At 42.6% G+C, this 15,751-nt stretch overlaps 1 protein-coding gene across 1 annotated transcript in view; it reads right to left on the bottom strand.

Annotated features, from left to right (window-relative positions):
* The window catches only part of LOC140202719 (sortilin-like), a 119,433-nt gene extending 103,914 nt beyond the window's left edge, over positions 1–15,519 (bottom strand). Inside the window, exon 1 of the mRNA XM_072267938.1 lies at positions 15,063–15,519. Within this exon, the coding sequence (XP_072124039.1) occupies positions 15,063–15,305 (243 nt within the window). The 5' untranslated portion in view covers positions 15,306–15,519. The remainder of the gene's footprint in view (positions 1–15,062) is intronic.
* Between the last annotated feature and the right edge of the window lie 232 nt (positions 15,520–15,751).

The following is a 15,751-nucleotide window of genomic DNA, read 5'->3' as shown; positions in this document are numbered from 1 at the left end:
ACAGGAATTAACTCTTTTTTAAATTCTTCATACCACTCTGCCATATATCCATCTGATCCTGGTGACTTGCTTAATTTAAGCCTACTAATTGCAGTTTTTAGTTCAGCTTCAGTTATGTCAGCAGTCATTGTTCTATTTTGTTCTTCGCTTAAAGTGGGTAACTCTAGAGAATTCAGGAAGGTGTCAATTTGGGTTATGCTTCCAAAATGTCAATTTCTGCATGAATACTGAGTATTCAGAACAGTTAGTGCCTCATTCCAAACACGAGGAATTCTGCAGATGCTGGAAATTCAAGCAACACACATCAAAGTTGCTGGTGAACGCACCAGCCTGCTGCGTTAACCAGCAACTTTGATGTGGAGTGCTTCATTCCAAAGCTTTTAATATAACAGGAAAGATTCACTTATTAAATAGCACAATAGTACATGAATAATAATCTTAAGAAAGTCCAATTCTGCCAAATATTGTACTTAGAAATCAGAATATTGTTCTGGTTGGAAATATACTACTCATTTCATTTGCACCAATACAGACAATTTTTAAAACATTTTGTATTCAAAGAAACAAAGAAAAAATCTATTGAAAATAAAAATTATGCAAGCAAACTCTATTCTTCACATCTCTATTTTGGTAATAACCATTCTCTTTCATGGTTCCCTTTTCAAAGAATCTGAATACAGTATTAACACCCTCCCCCATCCATTGACACCTTTCCCATAGTTAACTATGTGTTTTCTCTGATTGCAATGCTAGCCTTCTGCAGTACAAAAATGATAACCAAAGTCACAAATGTTATCCTCTGTGACTGTGATAATAATCAACTATTCCTCCTCATCCTGTTTTGAATCAACTGCAGCCAATGAATGAGATGACAATGCCATCCTCTTCAAAAGTTTTCTCTCTCATTTTGTTTATCAGCTGAGGAGGACTTCACTTGATTATCTCCATTCTTACTTAACAAATATCAGCAAGTTGAGCAGCATCTGTGGGTGGAACCGTTAACACTTTAGGTCTAAACCCTGCATCAGGACTAAGAATGGAGAGAGGAAATAGCAAGTATAAAAGTTGGAGAGTGGTGGTGGGTTGTTGTGAGACAGAGAGCAGAGATCATTGGTAGATGGAAGAGAGACGAAGAGTGACTTCATTGATTAATCTAATGCAAGGCAGTATAAAAGAGCTTAAGGCATCCAATAATATCAAGTTAAAAAAAACTTTAAAGTCATCTCAGAAGATTTAAAATTCAGGAAACCATCAGGGAAACTGATACCTCAAAAATTCCCAAGGGTTCCAAGCCTATTTGTACCAATCAAACATTATTATTTTACTTTGTGAACTTTCTAAAACTGCCATTTGGTCATCTGACAGCAGAGTTTAAGGTTGTTGTTTAAAATAATAATTACATAAAGGACTGATAATGAGAAGGTACAGATTTAAAGTCTTAGGCAGAAGGGCCAGAAGTGGCACAGTGGCACAGCTAGTGTAGCCACTGCCTCGCAGCTTCAGTGGTCTGAATTCAATCCTGAGCTCAGTGCTATCTGCATGGAGGTTGCTTGTTCTCCGTGCCTGTGCATGTTTCACACTGGTGTTGTGGTTTCTTCCCCCTTTCCAAAGATGCACGAGTTGGCAGGTTGATTGGCTGCTGTGATTTGATGCTGATAAGTTGTTGAATGGGGACGTAGATGGGAATGAGAGGGGAACAAAAATAGGTTCATTACAGGAGTGGCTTAAATGGGCACTCAATGGTTGATGCAGACTCCACGGGCTGCAGAGTGTGTTTCCGTGCTAAATGTCAGAAGTATAACTTCATAGAATAGCTGGTTCGAATTTAGAATGCACAGCAAGTCAGGGGTCTGAGAAATAATTAGGAAAATAAGTGGAGGAGAAATATTACAGGCTATTTGAAAGAGCGAGAAAGTGCCTGAGGGAATAAAAGGTAAAGATAACTGGTGCAGGGAACCTTGGTTTCAAGAGCATTGGTTAAGGAAAAAAAGGAAGTGCATAGTAGGTATGAACAAAACGGTGCTTATGGAGTATAATAAATGCAAGAGAACACTTAAAGAAATCAGGAGGGCTAAAAGAAGGCATGAAGTTGCCCTGGCAGACAAGGTGAAGGAGAATACTAAAGGATTCTACAGATATGCTAAGAGCAAAAGGATTACAAGGGACAAAAATTGGTCCTCTGGAAGACCAGAATGGTAATCCAAAAGAAATGGGGGAGATCTTAAATGAATTTCTTGCACCTGTATTTAGTCAGGAGACAGACGCAGGGTCAATACAAGTGAGGCAAAGTGGCATCAACTTCACAGACCCCATACAGATTACAGAGGAGGAGGTGTTTGCTGTCCTGAGGCTAATTAAGGTGGATAAGTCCCCAGGTCCTGAGAAGGTGATCCCTCATACCCTGCAGGAGTTAAGTGCAGGCCTAACGGAGATGTTTAAATCATCCTTAGTGACAGGTGAGGTACCAGAGGAGTGGAGGATAGCTCATATTGTTCCACTGCTTAAGAAAGGCTCTAAAAATAAACCAGGAAATTATAGGCCGGTGAGTCTGACATCAGAAGTAGGAAAGTTATTGGAAGGGATTCTAAGGAACTCGATATATGAGTTTTTTGATGGACATAGGCTAATTAATGATAGTCAGCGTGCTCTGTGTGTGGCAAGTCATGTCTAACCAATCTTTTAGACTTTTTCGAGTAAGTTACCAGGAAAGATGATGAAGGCAAGGAAGTGGATGTCGTCTATATGGACTTTGGTGAGATATCTGATAAGGTTCCTCATGGGAGGTTAGCCAAGAAGGTTCAGATGTTCAGCATTCAAGATGAGGTAGTGAATTGGATTAGACAAAGGCTTTGTGGAAAAAAGCCACAGAATGGTGGTGGGTGGTTGCCTCTCTGAGTGGAGGGCTGTGACTAATGGAGTGCCACAGGGATCTGTGCTGGGTCCATTGTCGTTTGTCATCTATATCCAAGATCTGGATGATAATATGGTTAAATCAATCAGGGTGTTCTGCACAAGGACTCCCAAGTCCCTCTGCATCTCAGATTCCTGGATTTTCTCCCCGTTTAGAAAATAGTCCGAAAATTTATTTCTACTATCAAAGTGCATGACCATGCATTTTCCAGCATTGACTTCATTTGCCATTTTCTTGCCCATTCTCCTAATCTGTCTAAGTCCTTTTGCATCCTACCCATTTCCTCAACACTACCTGCCCCTCCACTAATCTTCATATCATCTGCAAACTTGGCAACAAAGCCATCTATTCCATCATCTAAATCATTTATACACAGCATAAAAAGATGTAGTCCCAACACCGACCCCTGCCGAACACCACTAGTCACTGGCAGCTAACCAGACAAGGATCCTTTTATTCCCACTTGCTGCCTCCTACCAATCAGCTAATGCTCTAACCATGTTAGTAACTGTCCTGTAATTCCATTGGCTCTTAACTTGGGAAGCAGCCTCACATGTGGCATCTTGTCAAAGGCCTTCTGGAAGTCCAAATATACAACATCCACTGCATCCCCTTTTATCTATCCTGCCTGTAATCTCCTCAAAGGATTCCAACAGGTTTGTCAGGCAGGATTTTCCTTGAAGGAAACCATGCTGACTTTGTACTATCTTGTCCTGTGCCACCAAGTACACCATCACCTCATCGTTAACAATTGACTCTAACATCTTCCCAACCATTGAGGTCAGGCTAACTGGTCTATAATTCCTTTTTGCTGCCTTCCTCCTTTCTTAAACAGTGGAGTGACATTTGCAATTTTCCAGTCCTCTGGCACCATGCCAGAGTTGAATGATTTTTGAAAGACCATTTCTAATGCCACCACAATCTCTAACACTACCTCTTTCAGAACCCTAGAGTGCAGTTCCTCTGGTCTGGGTGACTTATGTACTTTTAGGTCTTTCAGCTTTTTGAGCACCGTCTCTCTTGTAACAGTAACTGCACCCATTTCTCTTCCTTCACACACTACAACATCAAGCATACTGCTAGAGTCTTCCACAGTGAAGACTGACACAAAATACTCATTTAATTCATCAGCCATCTCCTTGTCCCCCATTATTATTTCTCCTGCCTCATTTTCTAGCGGTCCTATATCCACTCTCATTTCTCTTTTATTTTTAACATACTTGAAAAAACTTTTACTATTCACTTTGATATTATTTGCTAGCTTGCTTTCATATCTCATCTTTCCACTTCTAATGATTTGTTTAGTTGCTCTCTGTAGGTTTTTAAAAACTTCCCCAATTCTCTATCTTCCCACCAATTTTTGCTTTGTTGTATGCCCTTTCTTTTGCTTTTACAATAGCTTTGACTTCCCTTGTCAGCCACGGTTTTATAATTTCACCATTAGAGTATTTCTTTATTTTTGGAATACACATGACCTGCACCTTCCTCATTTTTCCCAGAAACACACGCCATTGCTGCTCTGCTGACATCCCTGCCAGCAGCTCCTTCCAATTTACTTTGGTCAACTCCTCTCTCATACCAAAGTAATTTCCCTTACTCCACTGAAATACTGCTACATCAGACTTTACTTTCTCCCTATCAAATTTCAAGTTGAACTCAATCATATTGTGATCAGTGGTTCCTAAGGGTTCTTTTACCTTAAGCTTCCTAATCACCTCCGTTTCACTACATAACACCCAATACAATATAGCTGATCCCCTAATAGGCTCAACGACAAACTGCTCCAAAAAGCTATCTCTTAGGCAGTCAACAAGCTCACTCTCTTGAGATCCATTAACAACCCGATCTTCCCAATCAACCTGCATGTTAAAATCTCCCATGACTACCATAACATTGCCCTTTTGACTTGCCTTTTCTATTTCCTTTTGTAACCTGTGGTCCACCTCCCAATCACTGTTGGGAGACCTGTATATAACTGCCATCAATGTCCTTTTACCCTTGCAGTTTCTTAACTCAACCCACAAGGATTCAGCATCTTCTGATCCTATGTCACATCTTTCTACTGATTTGATGCAATTCTTTACCAGTAGAGCCACACCACCCCCTCTGCCTACCTTCCTATCCCTCTGATATAATGTGTAACCTTGGATATTCAGCTCCCAACTACAACCATCCTTCAGCCATGATTCAGTGATAGGCACAATGTCATACCTGGCAATCTGTAATAATGCAACAAGATCATCCACCTTGTATTTTATAATCCGTGCATTTGGATCGAACACCTTGAGTACTGTATTTGCTATCCTTTCTGATTGTGCATCCCTAATGATTTGATACTCAGCCTGTTGGCTGCAACTAAGTCCCATCACCTGCCTGCCCTTCCTGACAGTCTGACTGCACGCTATCTTTACTTTTCACAATCCATCCTTTCCTGAGTCCCTTCACTCCGGTTCCCACCCCCCTGCCAAGTTAGTTTAAACCCTGCCCAACAGCTCTAACAAACCTGCCCACAAGAATATTGGTCCTCCTCGGGTTCAGGTGCAACCCGTCACTTTTGAACAGGTCATACCTCCCCCACAAGAGATCCCAATGATCCAAGAACCTGAAGCCCTGCCCCCTGCACCAGCTTCTCAGCCAAGCATTTATCTGCCAAATCATCCTGTTTCTACCCTCACTGGCACGTGGCACAGGCAGCAATCCAGAAATTACTACGCAGGAGGTCCTGCTTCTCAGCTTTCTATCTAGCTCTCTAAATTCTCTTTTCAGGACCTCATTGCTTTTTCTTCCTATGTCTTTGGTACCAATATGTACCAAGACACCTGGCTGCTCCCCCTCCCTCTCCAAAATGTTGTGGACATGATCCAAGACATCCCTGACCCTGGCACCTGGGAGGCAACATACCATCCGGGTGTCCTGTTCACGTCCACAGAATCTCCTGTCTGTTCCCCTCACTATTGATTCCCCTGTCACTACTGCTCCCTTCTTCTCTCTCTTTCCCTTCTGCACCATGGACCCATGGTCAGTGCCTGGAACCCAGTCGTCATGGCATTCTCTTGGAAGGTCAACCTCCACAGAAGTATTCAAAGCGGTGTACTTGTTTCTGAGGGAAATGGCCACAGGGGTGCTCTGCTCTAACTGCCTATTTCCATATCTCCTGACGGTCACCCAGCTACTCGCCTCCTGCAACTTCAGGGTGACTACTTCCCTGTAACTTTGATCATTTATATCCTCACTCTCCCGTACAAGCCGAAGGTCATCTAGTTGCTGCTCCAGATCCCTAACACGGTCTTCAAGGAGCTGCAGCGGATGCACTTCACATAGGTGTAGTTTCCCAGGAGGCTCTGGATCTCCCAGTTCTCCACCATCTGCATAAACAGCACACCACAGCTGTTTAAATGATACAGTAAGAGAGGAAAAAAAGCAAAAAGGAAACTCTAACAGACACTTTACACAGAGCTGACGCCTCTTCCTAGCTGAAGCCTAGTTTCAGCCAAAGCTTGTCGCTTCTACTCTCGCCACTGACAATGGCCGCTCCACTTATCCCTTCTGTACTTTCATTTAGTTCGAAGAGTTCTGTTGGCGCCTCTGATAGGCCACGTACAATGGACAAATGCTCTTGAAGCACCCTTTTTAAATAAGCACTGCCAACCTGCGAGAAGTACTTCTTGGTAAAGCTCTGTTGACGCTGCTGATAGGCCAAGTACAATGGACAAACGCTCTCGAGGCTCCCTTTTTAAATAACCTCCATTGACCTGCCAGAAATTCCTTTTTGTCTTCATGGTGTAGCTCTTGCCAGGACACTGGCAAACCAGCAGTTGGACCTTCTAGGTACAGTGCAGGTGTATATTCACTACAATCAAGTGAAACACCTTAAATGCACACAGATATCCATTTAGCTAATTACGTGACTACTAAAACCAATTGGTTGCACCAGTGATGATTTGATATGACATAGTAAAGGGAGGTAAATATTATGCAATCAATTATTTTACATTTTATATTTGTAATTAATTTAGATCACTTTGTAGAGATCAGCTTTCACTTTGACACAAAAGGGTCTTTTTCTGCTGATCAGCTTCTGGGGGAGGAGGGTGAATACTTTTTATAGGCACTAAAGATACTGTTCTGTGTACACATCAGTGTGAGTCCTGAAGGTCCACTGGCAGGGTTCAGTACATCTCCTCAGGCTTAGAAAGGAGTTTTGAGTGGCTAGTTGGTGGTCCAAGATGGCACTAAGCTGCAATGTCTGTTGAGGTTGTGGCTCAGAGTTAGTATTATTTTAATTTCATAGGGCTGGTTTAGGGAATAGTTCAAAGAGTTAGGGGTCAGGTTATGGTTTAGGGACAGTGATGAGGGAGTTAAGAAGCCATGGGCAGTAAATGCAGTGTCAGAGGCAGGAGCCGGAGGCTGGAGTCCAGGTCAGAGCACTCTGCAGGCAAAGGTCAGTGACCATTGAGGACAGAGTTTAGGTCGGCAGGTGCTGAGGATGAAGACCTGCGATTCCTCAGGTTGCCATGACTCAGAGTCAGAGGCAGGAGGCATGAGGATCAATGTACCGCATGCCCAGGTTGGTAAGTCCCAGGGTTGATGTCCATGTGAGTCTGGAGGTTGAGGCCCTAGGTCAAAATCCAGTAATTGGTGAGTCCTAGGGTGGATATCCAGAGGAAGATGAATTCCAGAGGTCAAAGCCTTTGGTCAAACTCCAGTTGTTGGCAAGTCCAGAGGTCAAGGCTTGAACATCGAAGCAACTGGATTGGCTTGTCCAGAGGTCAGAGGCTTGATGTCTGAAAGTCTGCGAGTCTGAGCCAGGGACTGGAAGTTGTAAGACTGATGTCTGCAAATTTGAGAGTCCAGACCAAGGACTGGAAGTGGGAGGTCTGCAGGCAGCCTGTCCTGGGGTTGGAAATTTGGGTGTGTGTGCGTGTGTGCAAGTGGGTGGGTGGAGAGGACGGTGGGAAAGGGACTGCTTGCTGCTGTTCTGCTGAACATTGTGGGAATGCCATGTTAATGCCAAAATGTGTCACGACACCTGCACACTGCCCCAGCTCATTCTTAAGCTGTGCTAGTTGTTTACACAAATGACCGATTTTGATGTACATGTGATAAATAAATAAATCTGAATCTGAATATCAATTTATTATAGTCCACGCAGGTACTAATGACATAGATAGGGCTAAGAAGGAGATTCTACCAAATATGAGTAGGGAGGAAACTTAGGCAAGGAGATTTAATAAGAAAGAAATGACTAGCCAATAATAGCAAATATCAAAGCAGATATTTATAACCAGCACTTCAAGATCTTGACATTAAAGTATACCGCCTATTGGGGTCACATTAGGGAAAAGTGGTAAAAAGATAAAATTGAAATGCACTCAATATTCACATGTACAGAGACAAACATCCAATAGTCATTGCAGTAAAACGGTTCAAAATGACCAAGTTTGGAAATTAAATATTCCAGGATATTTATTGTTTAAATGAGATGGGAAATTTGGAGAATAAAAGATGGTATAGTGAGAGTAGAGGAAAATGATCTCATGAAGCAATTCGGAAAGCAAACAGTATGTTCACTGCAAAAATACTCAAGTACAAAAGTCACAAACGGACACAGAAGGAGGAAGTGTCAAGTCAAATCAATTCTCACTTGCCTCATTAAATGAACAGTGGGGAAAAAAAAACATAATAATCTTCAATCAGCTCCAAACAAAGAATACTTCAAAAATGATTTTAATTACATGACATAGGCCAAACTATATTTCCTTTTCTGTGACTTCCTAATTCTGGAAACTTCTGTAAAATCTAAAACGTACAATTCCCACAGGGCTACCCTTTAAAATATCTCACTAAAAGAAAATAAATATTTCGGAGAGGTCCAACTAAGTAATAAATTGAAATTAGCATTCCTCAAAGTATAGAAAGGGCAAGTCATGCATTTTAACAATAGTCAATTATAATCTTCCTTGTAACGTAGATGATATGTACATAAACCCAAGAGGTTCTGCAGATGCTAGAAATCTAGAGCAACACATACAAAATGCTGGAGGAACACAGAAGGTCAGGCAGCATCTATGGAAATGGATAAAACAGCCGATGTTTCAGGCCAAGACATTTCTCCAGGAAAGGAGTGGGGAAAGATGCCAGAATAAGGTGGTGGGAGAGAGGAAGAAGGAGAAGACAGGTGGTGAAGGTGGGTGGGGGGCAATGAAGTAAGAAGCTAGGAGGTGATAGGAGGAAAAGGAAAATGGCTGTAGAAGAAGGAATTTGATCGGAGAGAAGAGTGTCCCATGGGAGAAAGGGAAGCAGGAGGGGCACCGGGGGGAGATGACAGGCAGGTAAGGAGAAGAGGTAAGAAGCCAGGAGGTAGATTGGAACATATTCAAATATCAGATTAATTCTAATTACAGAAAGTTCACTTCATGGTTATTGTGTGGACATAATCTTTCTCCCAACAGTAACTGAGAAGCTCAAGACTCAAGTGTTGCCATGTGCACTCTTCCATTATATTAACTGATAGTACTTCCTTCAAAATTAGCACATAACAGATTTAGAGATAAATGGATAGATACTTTATTGATCCCAAAGGAAATTACAATGTCACAGTAGCATTACAAGTTCACAGATATACAATATTAGAAGAGACATAAGAAAAATAAATCAGAAATAAGTTACGTTGAACAGTCTAACAGGAGGGGGTCATCACTTCCCCACCTATAGGTTGACTCATTATACAGTCTTATGGCTGAAGGTAAGAATGACCTCATATCGTGCTCCTTGGAGCAGCACAGTTGCCTTAGTCAGCTCCTTTGTTTAGCCAAGGTGGCATGCAGAGGGTGGGAAACATCCAGATTGCTGGGATTTTCCGTAGGGTCTTCTGCTCTACCACAGCCTCCAGTGTGTCCAGTTTGACTCCTATAACAAGGCCAGTCTTTCTAATAAGTTTACTGAGCCTGTTGGCATCATCCGTGTTGATGCCATTGCCCCAGCACACCACTGCATCGAAGATTGTACTGGCAACAACAGACTGGTAGAACATGTGAAGGAGAGGCCCACATATTCTCCTTCCGAATGAACAAGATGTGAATTTTATTTTTAGAAATAATTTTAATTGATCTGGAAATCAAAAGCAACTAAAAACGTTATTGGTTTTATATCCTGCTTGGTGTTTTATTCCCGTCAGTCTCCTCAGGATGTAGAGGTGGCTCTGGCCCTTCTTGTACACAGCTTCTGTGTTGGTGCTCCACCCAAGTCTGTCATCCAGGTGCACCCCTGGGTACTTGTAGGCCCTCACCACATCCACGTCCTCACCATCAATAGTAACGTGGAGCTGTGGAGGCTTAGTCTTCCTGAAGTCCATCACTATCTCCTTTGTCTTACTGATGTTGAGCTGCAGGTGATTCAGCTTGCACCATTTGACAAAGTCCTCCACCAGGGTCCTGTATTCATCCTCCTGTCCTCCCCCTATACACCCAACTATTGCTGAGTCATCAGAGAACTTTTGCAGATGACATGACTCAGTGTTGAATCTAACGACTGAGGTGTACAGGGTAACTAGGAAGGGAGCCAACACAGTCTCCTGTGGGGCACCAGTGCTACTTATAGCAATTTCTGACACACAGCTCCGAAGCCACACAAACTGTCAGGTCGTCCATTCTCCAGGATACAATGGAAGTGCTCATCTGCATTGGACAGAGCTTCTCCCCCAGCAATGAGAGCTGTATGGTATTGAAGGTACTTGAGAAATCAAAAAACGTGATCTTCACCATGCTGGCCTGCTTATCCAAATGGGAGTAGGCTCTGTTCAGCAGGTAGATGACAGCATTGTTGACTCCAATGTGCTCCTTGTAGGCAAACTGCAGGAGATCGAGGGCTGATCTGACCAGGGTCTCTGGGGTCTTCACGATGTGTGAGGTCAGGGCCACTGGATGGTAGTCATTCAAGACTTTCAGTCAGAACTGCTTAGGTACTGGCACCACACATGACACTGTTCCACACAGTCAGGACCCTTTCCAGGCTGAAACTCAGATTAAAAATGTACGGGGGAACTCCACACAGCTGCTCAGCATACTCCTTCTGGACTTCGGGGCTCACACCATCTGGCCCCAATGCTTTGCCATGTCTGAGTTTCCCCCACAGCCCTTCTCACCTCTGGTGCAGATGGTTCTATAACACACACACACCCATCAAGAAAAAGTTGAACAATCATAATCTTGTACATGAAATTTCCAAGTACTATGAAACCTGGAGGACGTACCTGAAAGATGTTTTACAGCACACAGTGAGAGGTTTGATTTTTCCATGACGGTATAACACAAGTTCCAACCATGCACTTAAACTTACCTTTACTATCATAACTTTTATTGCTCTTGTCATGTAGTAAATATTTTTCCAGTATGTCATTTAACATTTACAGCCAAGTCATTTGCATTAATTTTGCTTGGATGCCATGTACAGGCATATACAGTGTAATCCCACATTTATCCATTGGACTGAAAGGAAGCTGCCTGTGGTGAAAATTAAATCCAGAAAGAGATAATTTTGAAGAAAGTACTTGTAGTTTATATAATTGGACAGAGCATCTATCAACACTTGAGACTTTGGATTGCCATTTTTTAGCAGGATATTTTTGCACACATTTACAGTAGCCTTCAGGTGAACTATTTCCCACAATTGGAATAACATATCCAGAAGTTGAACATCTTTCCAGTCTACAAATGCTGCCTTGTAGAGACCGTTGAGTCATATCTAAGAAAAGAAACCGCTAACAATATAACAAGCATTCGGGAACTTGATTTATATTACACAAGTACACAAAGAGTAATCCAACTCTTAGCAAGCATAGAGTATTATTTTTCAGTTGATCCAATACCAGTTTCAACTGGTGCAAGAAAGGCGTAATAAAGTTATGTGTAAATCTTTTTTCCCCTCATGCCACTCCAGCTTATCCCTCAAGCGACTAAGCTGTACTAAGAAATGAAGAAGTGGGATCATACAACACAGAAACAGCAAGGCCATTTTAGCAACATTAGTTCAAAATCCAGTAGTCTCACTTCTATGATCCCAACTGCGAAAGCAGCACATGTAAAAGCGCACTCACTTCATGGTTAATAATACAATACACTTTCAACTACTGGGGTCTGGTATACTTCAAATAAAATGTCACAAGTGATGAAAATATGACATTTCATTAAAAATATCCACTACACCATTATTTTGTGGTGTTTGGGAGAAAGTTTCTTGTTTTATAAAGCCTCAGGAGAAGGACACTACCACTCATGGCATGACCCAGGTGCTAGAAGTATCTCCTTGGCTTTTAACCACTGTAGGCACCTCCACCAACTCATAAAGCCCATAGCCTTTGTCAAAGGGGAGGCCAACCACAGCCTCAGCCTGGATCACCAGCAGGCTTGCTCACCGTAGCATCTGATCGGCAACTGAAAAATAGATCTTGGCGAGCAATTGAAGTTTCCTGACTTCATCGCCTCATCAGCCCTGAGGCCTGACATGGTCGTTCTGTCAGAAACCTCAAAGCAGGTGGTCATGGTAAAAGTGAAAGTCCCTTGGGAAGGCCAGATTGAGGAGGCATTTGAGCATATGAAAGCCATTTATTAGGAGCTTGTGGAGTAGTGCCAGAGACAGGGGTGGAGGGCACAATGCAAGCTTGTAGAGGTGGCTGCTCGCTGTGCAGAACCTACTCTCTGCTTGGCATTACAGGGCCTGCAAAGGAAAGGGTCATCAGCACCGTCACAGAGGCTGCTGAGCGAGCCTCCAAACAGCTATGGATCAAGAGGTGTGACCCGTGGACCAATGCTGCTGGGACACAAGCCAGGGTCAGATCAATCCTGGCTGGGTCGCCTGGGCAATAGTGTCTGATGTTGAAACACTCGAAACACCCGATAACCACAGGTTACATCACTGATGATGTGTCCCAGCACATCCTAGGATGTACCTCAGCAGCAACATTGACTTTTTTTTTAATTTTAAAGAAGTGAAGACATAAATGTCATAAGGTACTCAAACTTTAATCAACCTAATCTAAACTTATTTTTACTTAACCCAACATCCACTTGATGATGTTGCACAATATGTACCACAAACAACTTGTTATTGTTATCTTTCTATTATTAGGATTGAGCCTCACTCTGGAGTTTTGTGGGAAATAATCTAGGCCAACAGTACTGTATACTACTGACAGAATGCTGTATGGTCAAAGGTGTTTTCATTCAAAGGAAACAAGTGAAAGCCAGATCAATTCTTTCAGGAGAATGTACAACCTGACTTCCTGACCAAAGGAGATGATCTATCCAGCTGCTTATCCTATTACTGATTGAGAGATTTCTGTTTTGTTCTTTTTTTAATCTTATATCCAACCTTACTACAATGCTTACACTAAAAAAAACCTCTTAATTTGCAGTAAATGCTTTGGAAAGCCCAAGTTTGTGAAACGAAGTACAAAGGGTATATAAATGTCTTCCCTTTTCTACCCTTGGTGTAAAAAAAATGTGGTTTTAGGTGAAATATGACTGAGGCCTCCGTTGATTAGGGTTGACCATAGATGTTAAATGTGTGAGGTGAAATATATTTGTTACATAAATTTTAATAGCTTTTTAGTGAGATTGTTGGTAGCTCCTATAGTCTCTTGTGTCTCCATTTAGGCAAACTGCATATGTTATTCACGTTCCCAACACTTCCCCCTCCTCCCCTCCATCATGACTGAATATTATAAACCATAATCTTCTTAGTTTACTTCTATATGCGGATTAAGGAATCTAAAGTTACAAATGGAACCATTACTTTTTCTGCTTTGTTAACATTACTCCCAAATGCGCACTTCTAATATAATAGTTATTCTCCATCACAACTCTTTTTCAAACCATTTGCTACTACACATGACGATACATTTCAATATCAATTTTCCTATATCTTGCGTAGAAAACATGTTTTCTTTTTCCACCTCAAATATCTTTAATGGTCAGACTGTAATACAGCAGAAGGAAATGCAATACTTGTGTCTGGAAAAAGGTTTTAATAAGAGAAAATAACACAAATTAATTTAAAGGTATTGCCATCTGGGAACAAGAGAAAAGCATGAATTTTCAATTAAGTCAAGGCTGATCTTTATGCCAACAATACCTGGTTCTATATCTCTTAATATATAAAAATCTAATCAATAAATTCAAAGATAATTGCTTATTGGTTGATTTACAATACCTGGTTCTATATCTTTTAATATATAAAAATCTAATCAATAAATTCAAAGATAATTGCTTATTGGTTGATTTATAGAACTTCACTACAGATGATTTGGTGTTTCAGTCATACAGGATATGGGATGTTCAGAGAGAAGCATTCAGATCCTATAAATTAGAAACGCCTCCTTCCATAATTCAAGTCGTCAAGTTTATTGTCATTTAACAATACATGTACATACTGTAACGTATTGAATTCCCCATTCTTTATTCTCAGAATACTGTTTTACACAATTCTCAAGTATGTACACAGGCGAGAAGCTCCAGAGCATGTGAGCACAATTTTAGAACGGACAGAACCTTAAAATAAAACAAGCTATATTTTGTGCTCAGAAGATATTCCGAACGAGAAAGCAAGATACGCAAGCAAAATCGAAAGCAAACAAATATTACTGAATTTTGCTATTCAGGCGGACAGACAACCAGCTGTGATCACTTATTTTTTTTAAAAAAGCTACTCGCATTAAAATAGGTTACTTTTTTAAACACCTCTCACTGCAACTGAGTGAAACTTAAACCTGAGCTTTCCACCGTGACTGCAGCTCCAGTCCCTGCCTTGATGGTCATTTTAGCAGAAAGGGGTTGTGAAACCGGGTACATATCGAGACTCAGCAGGTCAGCTAGCATCTATGGAGAGGAATAAAAAGTCGACGTTTCCGGCCGAGGCCTTTCTCGGGGCCACCCTCCCTCCCACCTTCTTGTACTGGCTTCTTCCCCCAATCCTTCCAGAGTTCCTCCAGCATTTTGTCTCTGGTTTTCCAAGATTTGCAGAATCTTTTGTGTTTACGTAGATAAACTGGTCAGTTTCACAGCAATTCTCAAGCAGAAGGAAGCGAAGCATTGATAGCATCTTAAAAGGGCTCCTGATGGTTCCGTTGAACTAACAACGCACAAGCCAGACTTACCTGGTGGGTATTTTGCACCAGAGCGCCTTGATCAGAGGTGTCACTGCCACAAGATGCTGCCTGCCCGACACTGGCTCCACGGGGAGCATCTCTCACCACCCGGGAAGCGCCCTTGAAAGTTGCCAGTTGCTGAAAGATCTCCCGGCGATGGGCCGGCAGCTCAGGGAAGTCCCTTTTGTGGTCGCAGGACACCTTGCAGCCAAACAGGGCGATAAGGAGGAGCCCCGTAAGCATCCAAGCCATTCTCCTCCTCGTAGGAAAAAATTGAGAAAGAAACTAAAAACAAGGAAGTGACTGGGACCTGAAGGGAGGGAGGAACAGGGCAGCTTGATACTGTGCGGCCGGTTGCTAGGCTGCCGTTCGCCTGTTGCTAAGACGTAATATGATACATTGAAAAGCCGTCGTTGTGCACCTGTCACCTGGCGCCGCGCCCTCCAAGCTGCCCCCTATCGGCGCATAGTGAGTCAGCCCCCACCCACCGTCGCCCATCCAAGCCCAGGGCCCGTCCCTCGCCGATAGGGGTGGACCCAGACCCCACCCCTCTCCCAGACCACGCCCCCTCTCCCAGACCCCGCCCATCTCCGACCACGCCCCCTCTCCCAGACCCCGCCCACCTCCCAGACCACGCCCCCTCTCCCAGACCCCGCCCACCTCCCAGACCACACCCCTCACCTGACCAAGATTCGCCC

The sequence above is a fragment of the Mobula birostris genome, chromosome 9 (genome assembly GCF_030028105.1).
Source record: "Mobula birostris isolate sMobBir1 chromosome 9, sMobBir1.hap1, whole genome shotgun sequence".
Taxonomy (NCBI): Eukaryota; Metazoa; Chordata; class Chondrichthyes; order Myliobatiformes; family Myliobatidae; genus Mobula; species Mobula birostris.
Note: the sequence above shows the minus strand (reverse complement) of the source record. Positions and strands in the feature narration are given on the sequence as shown.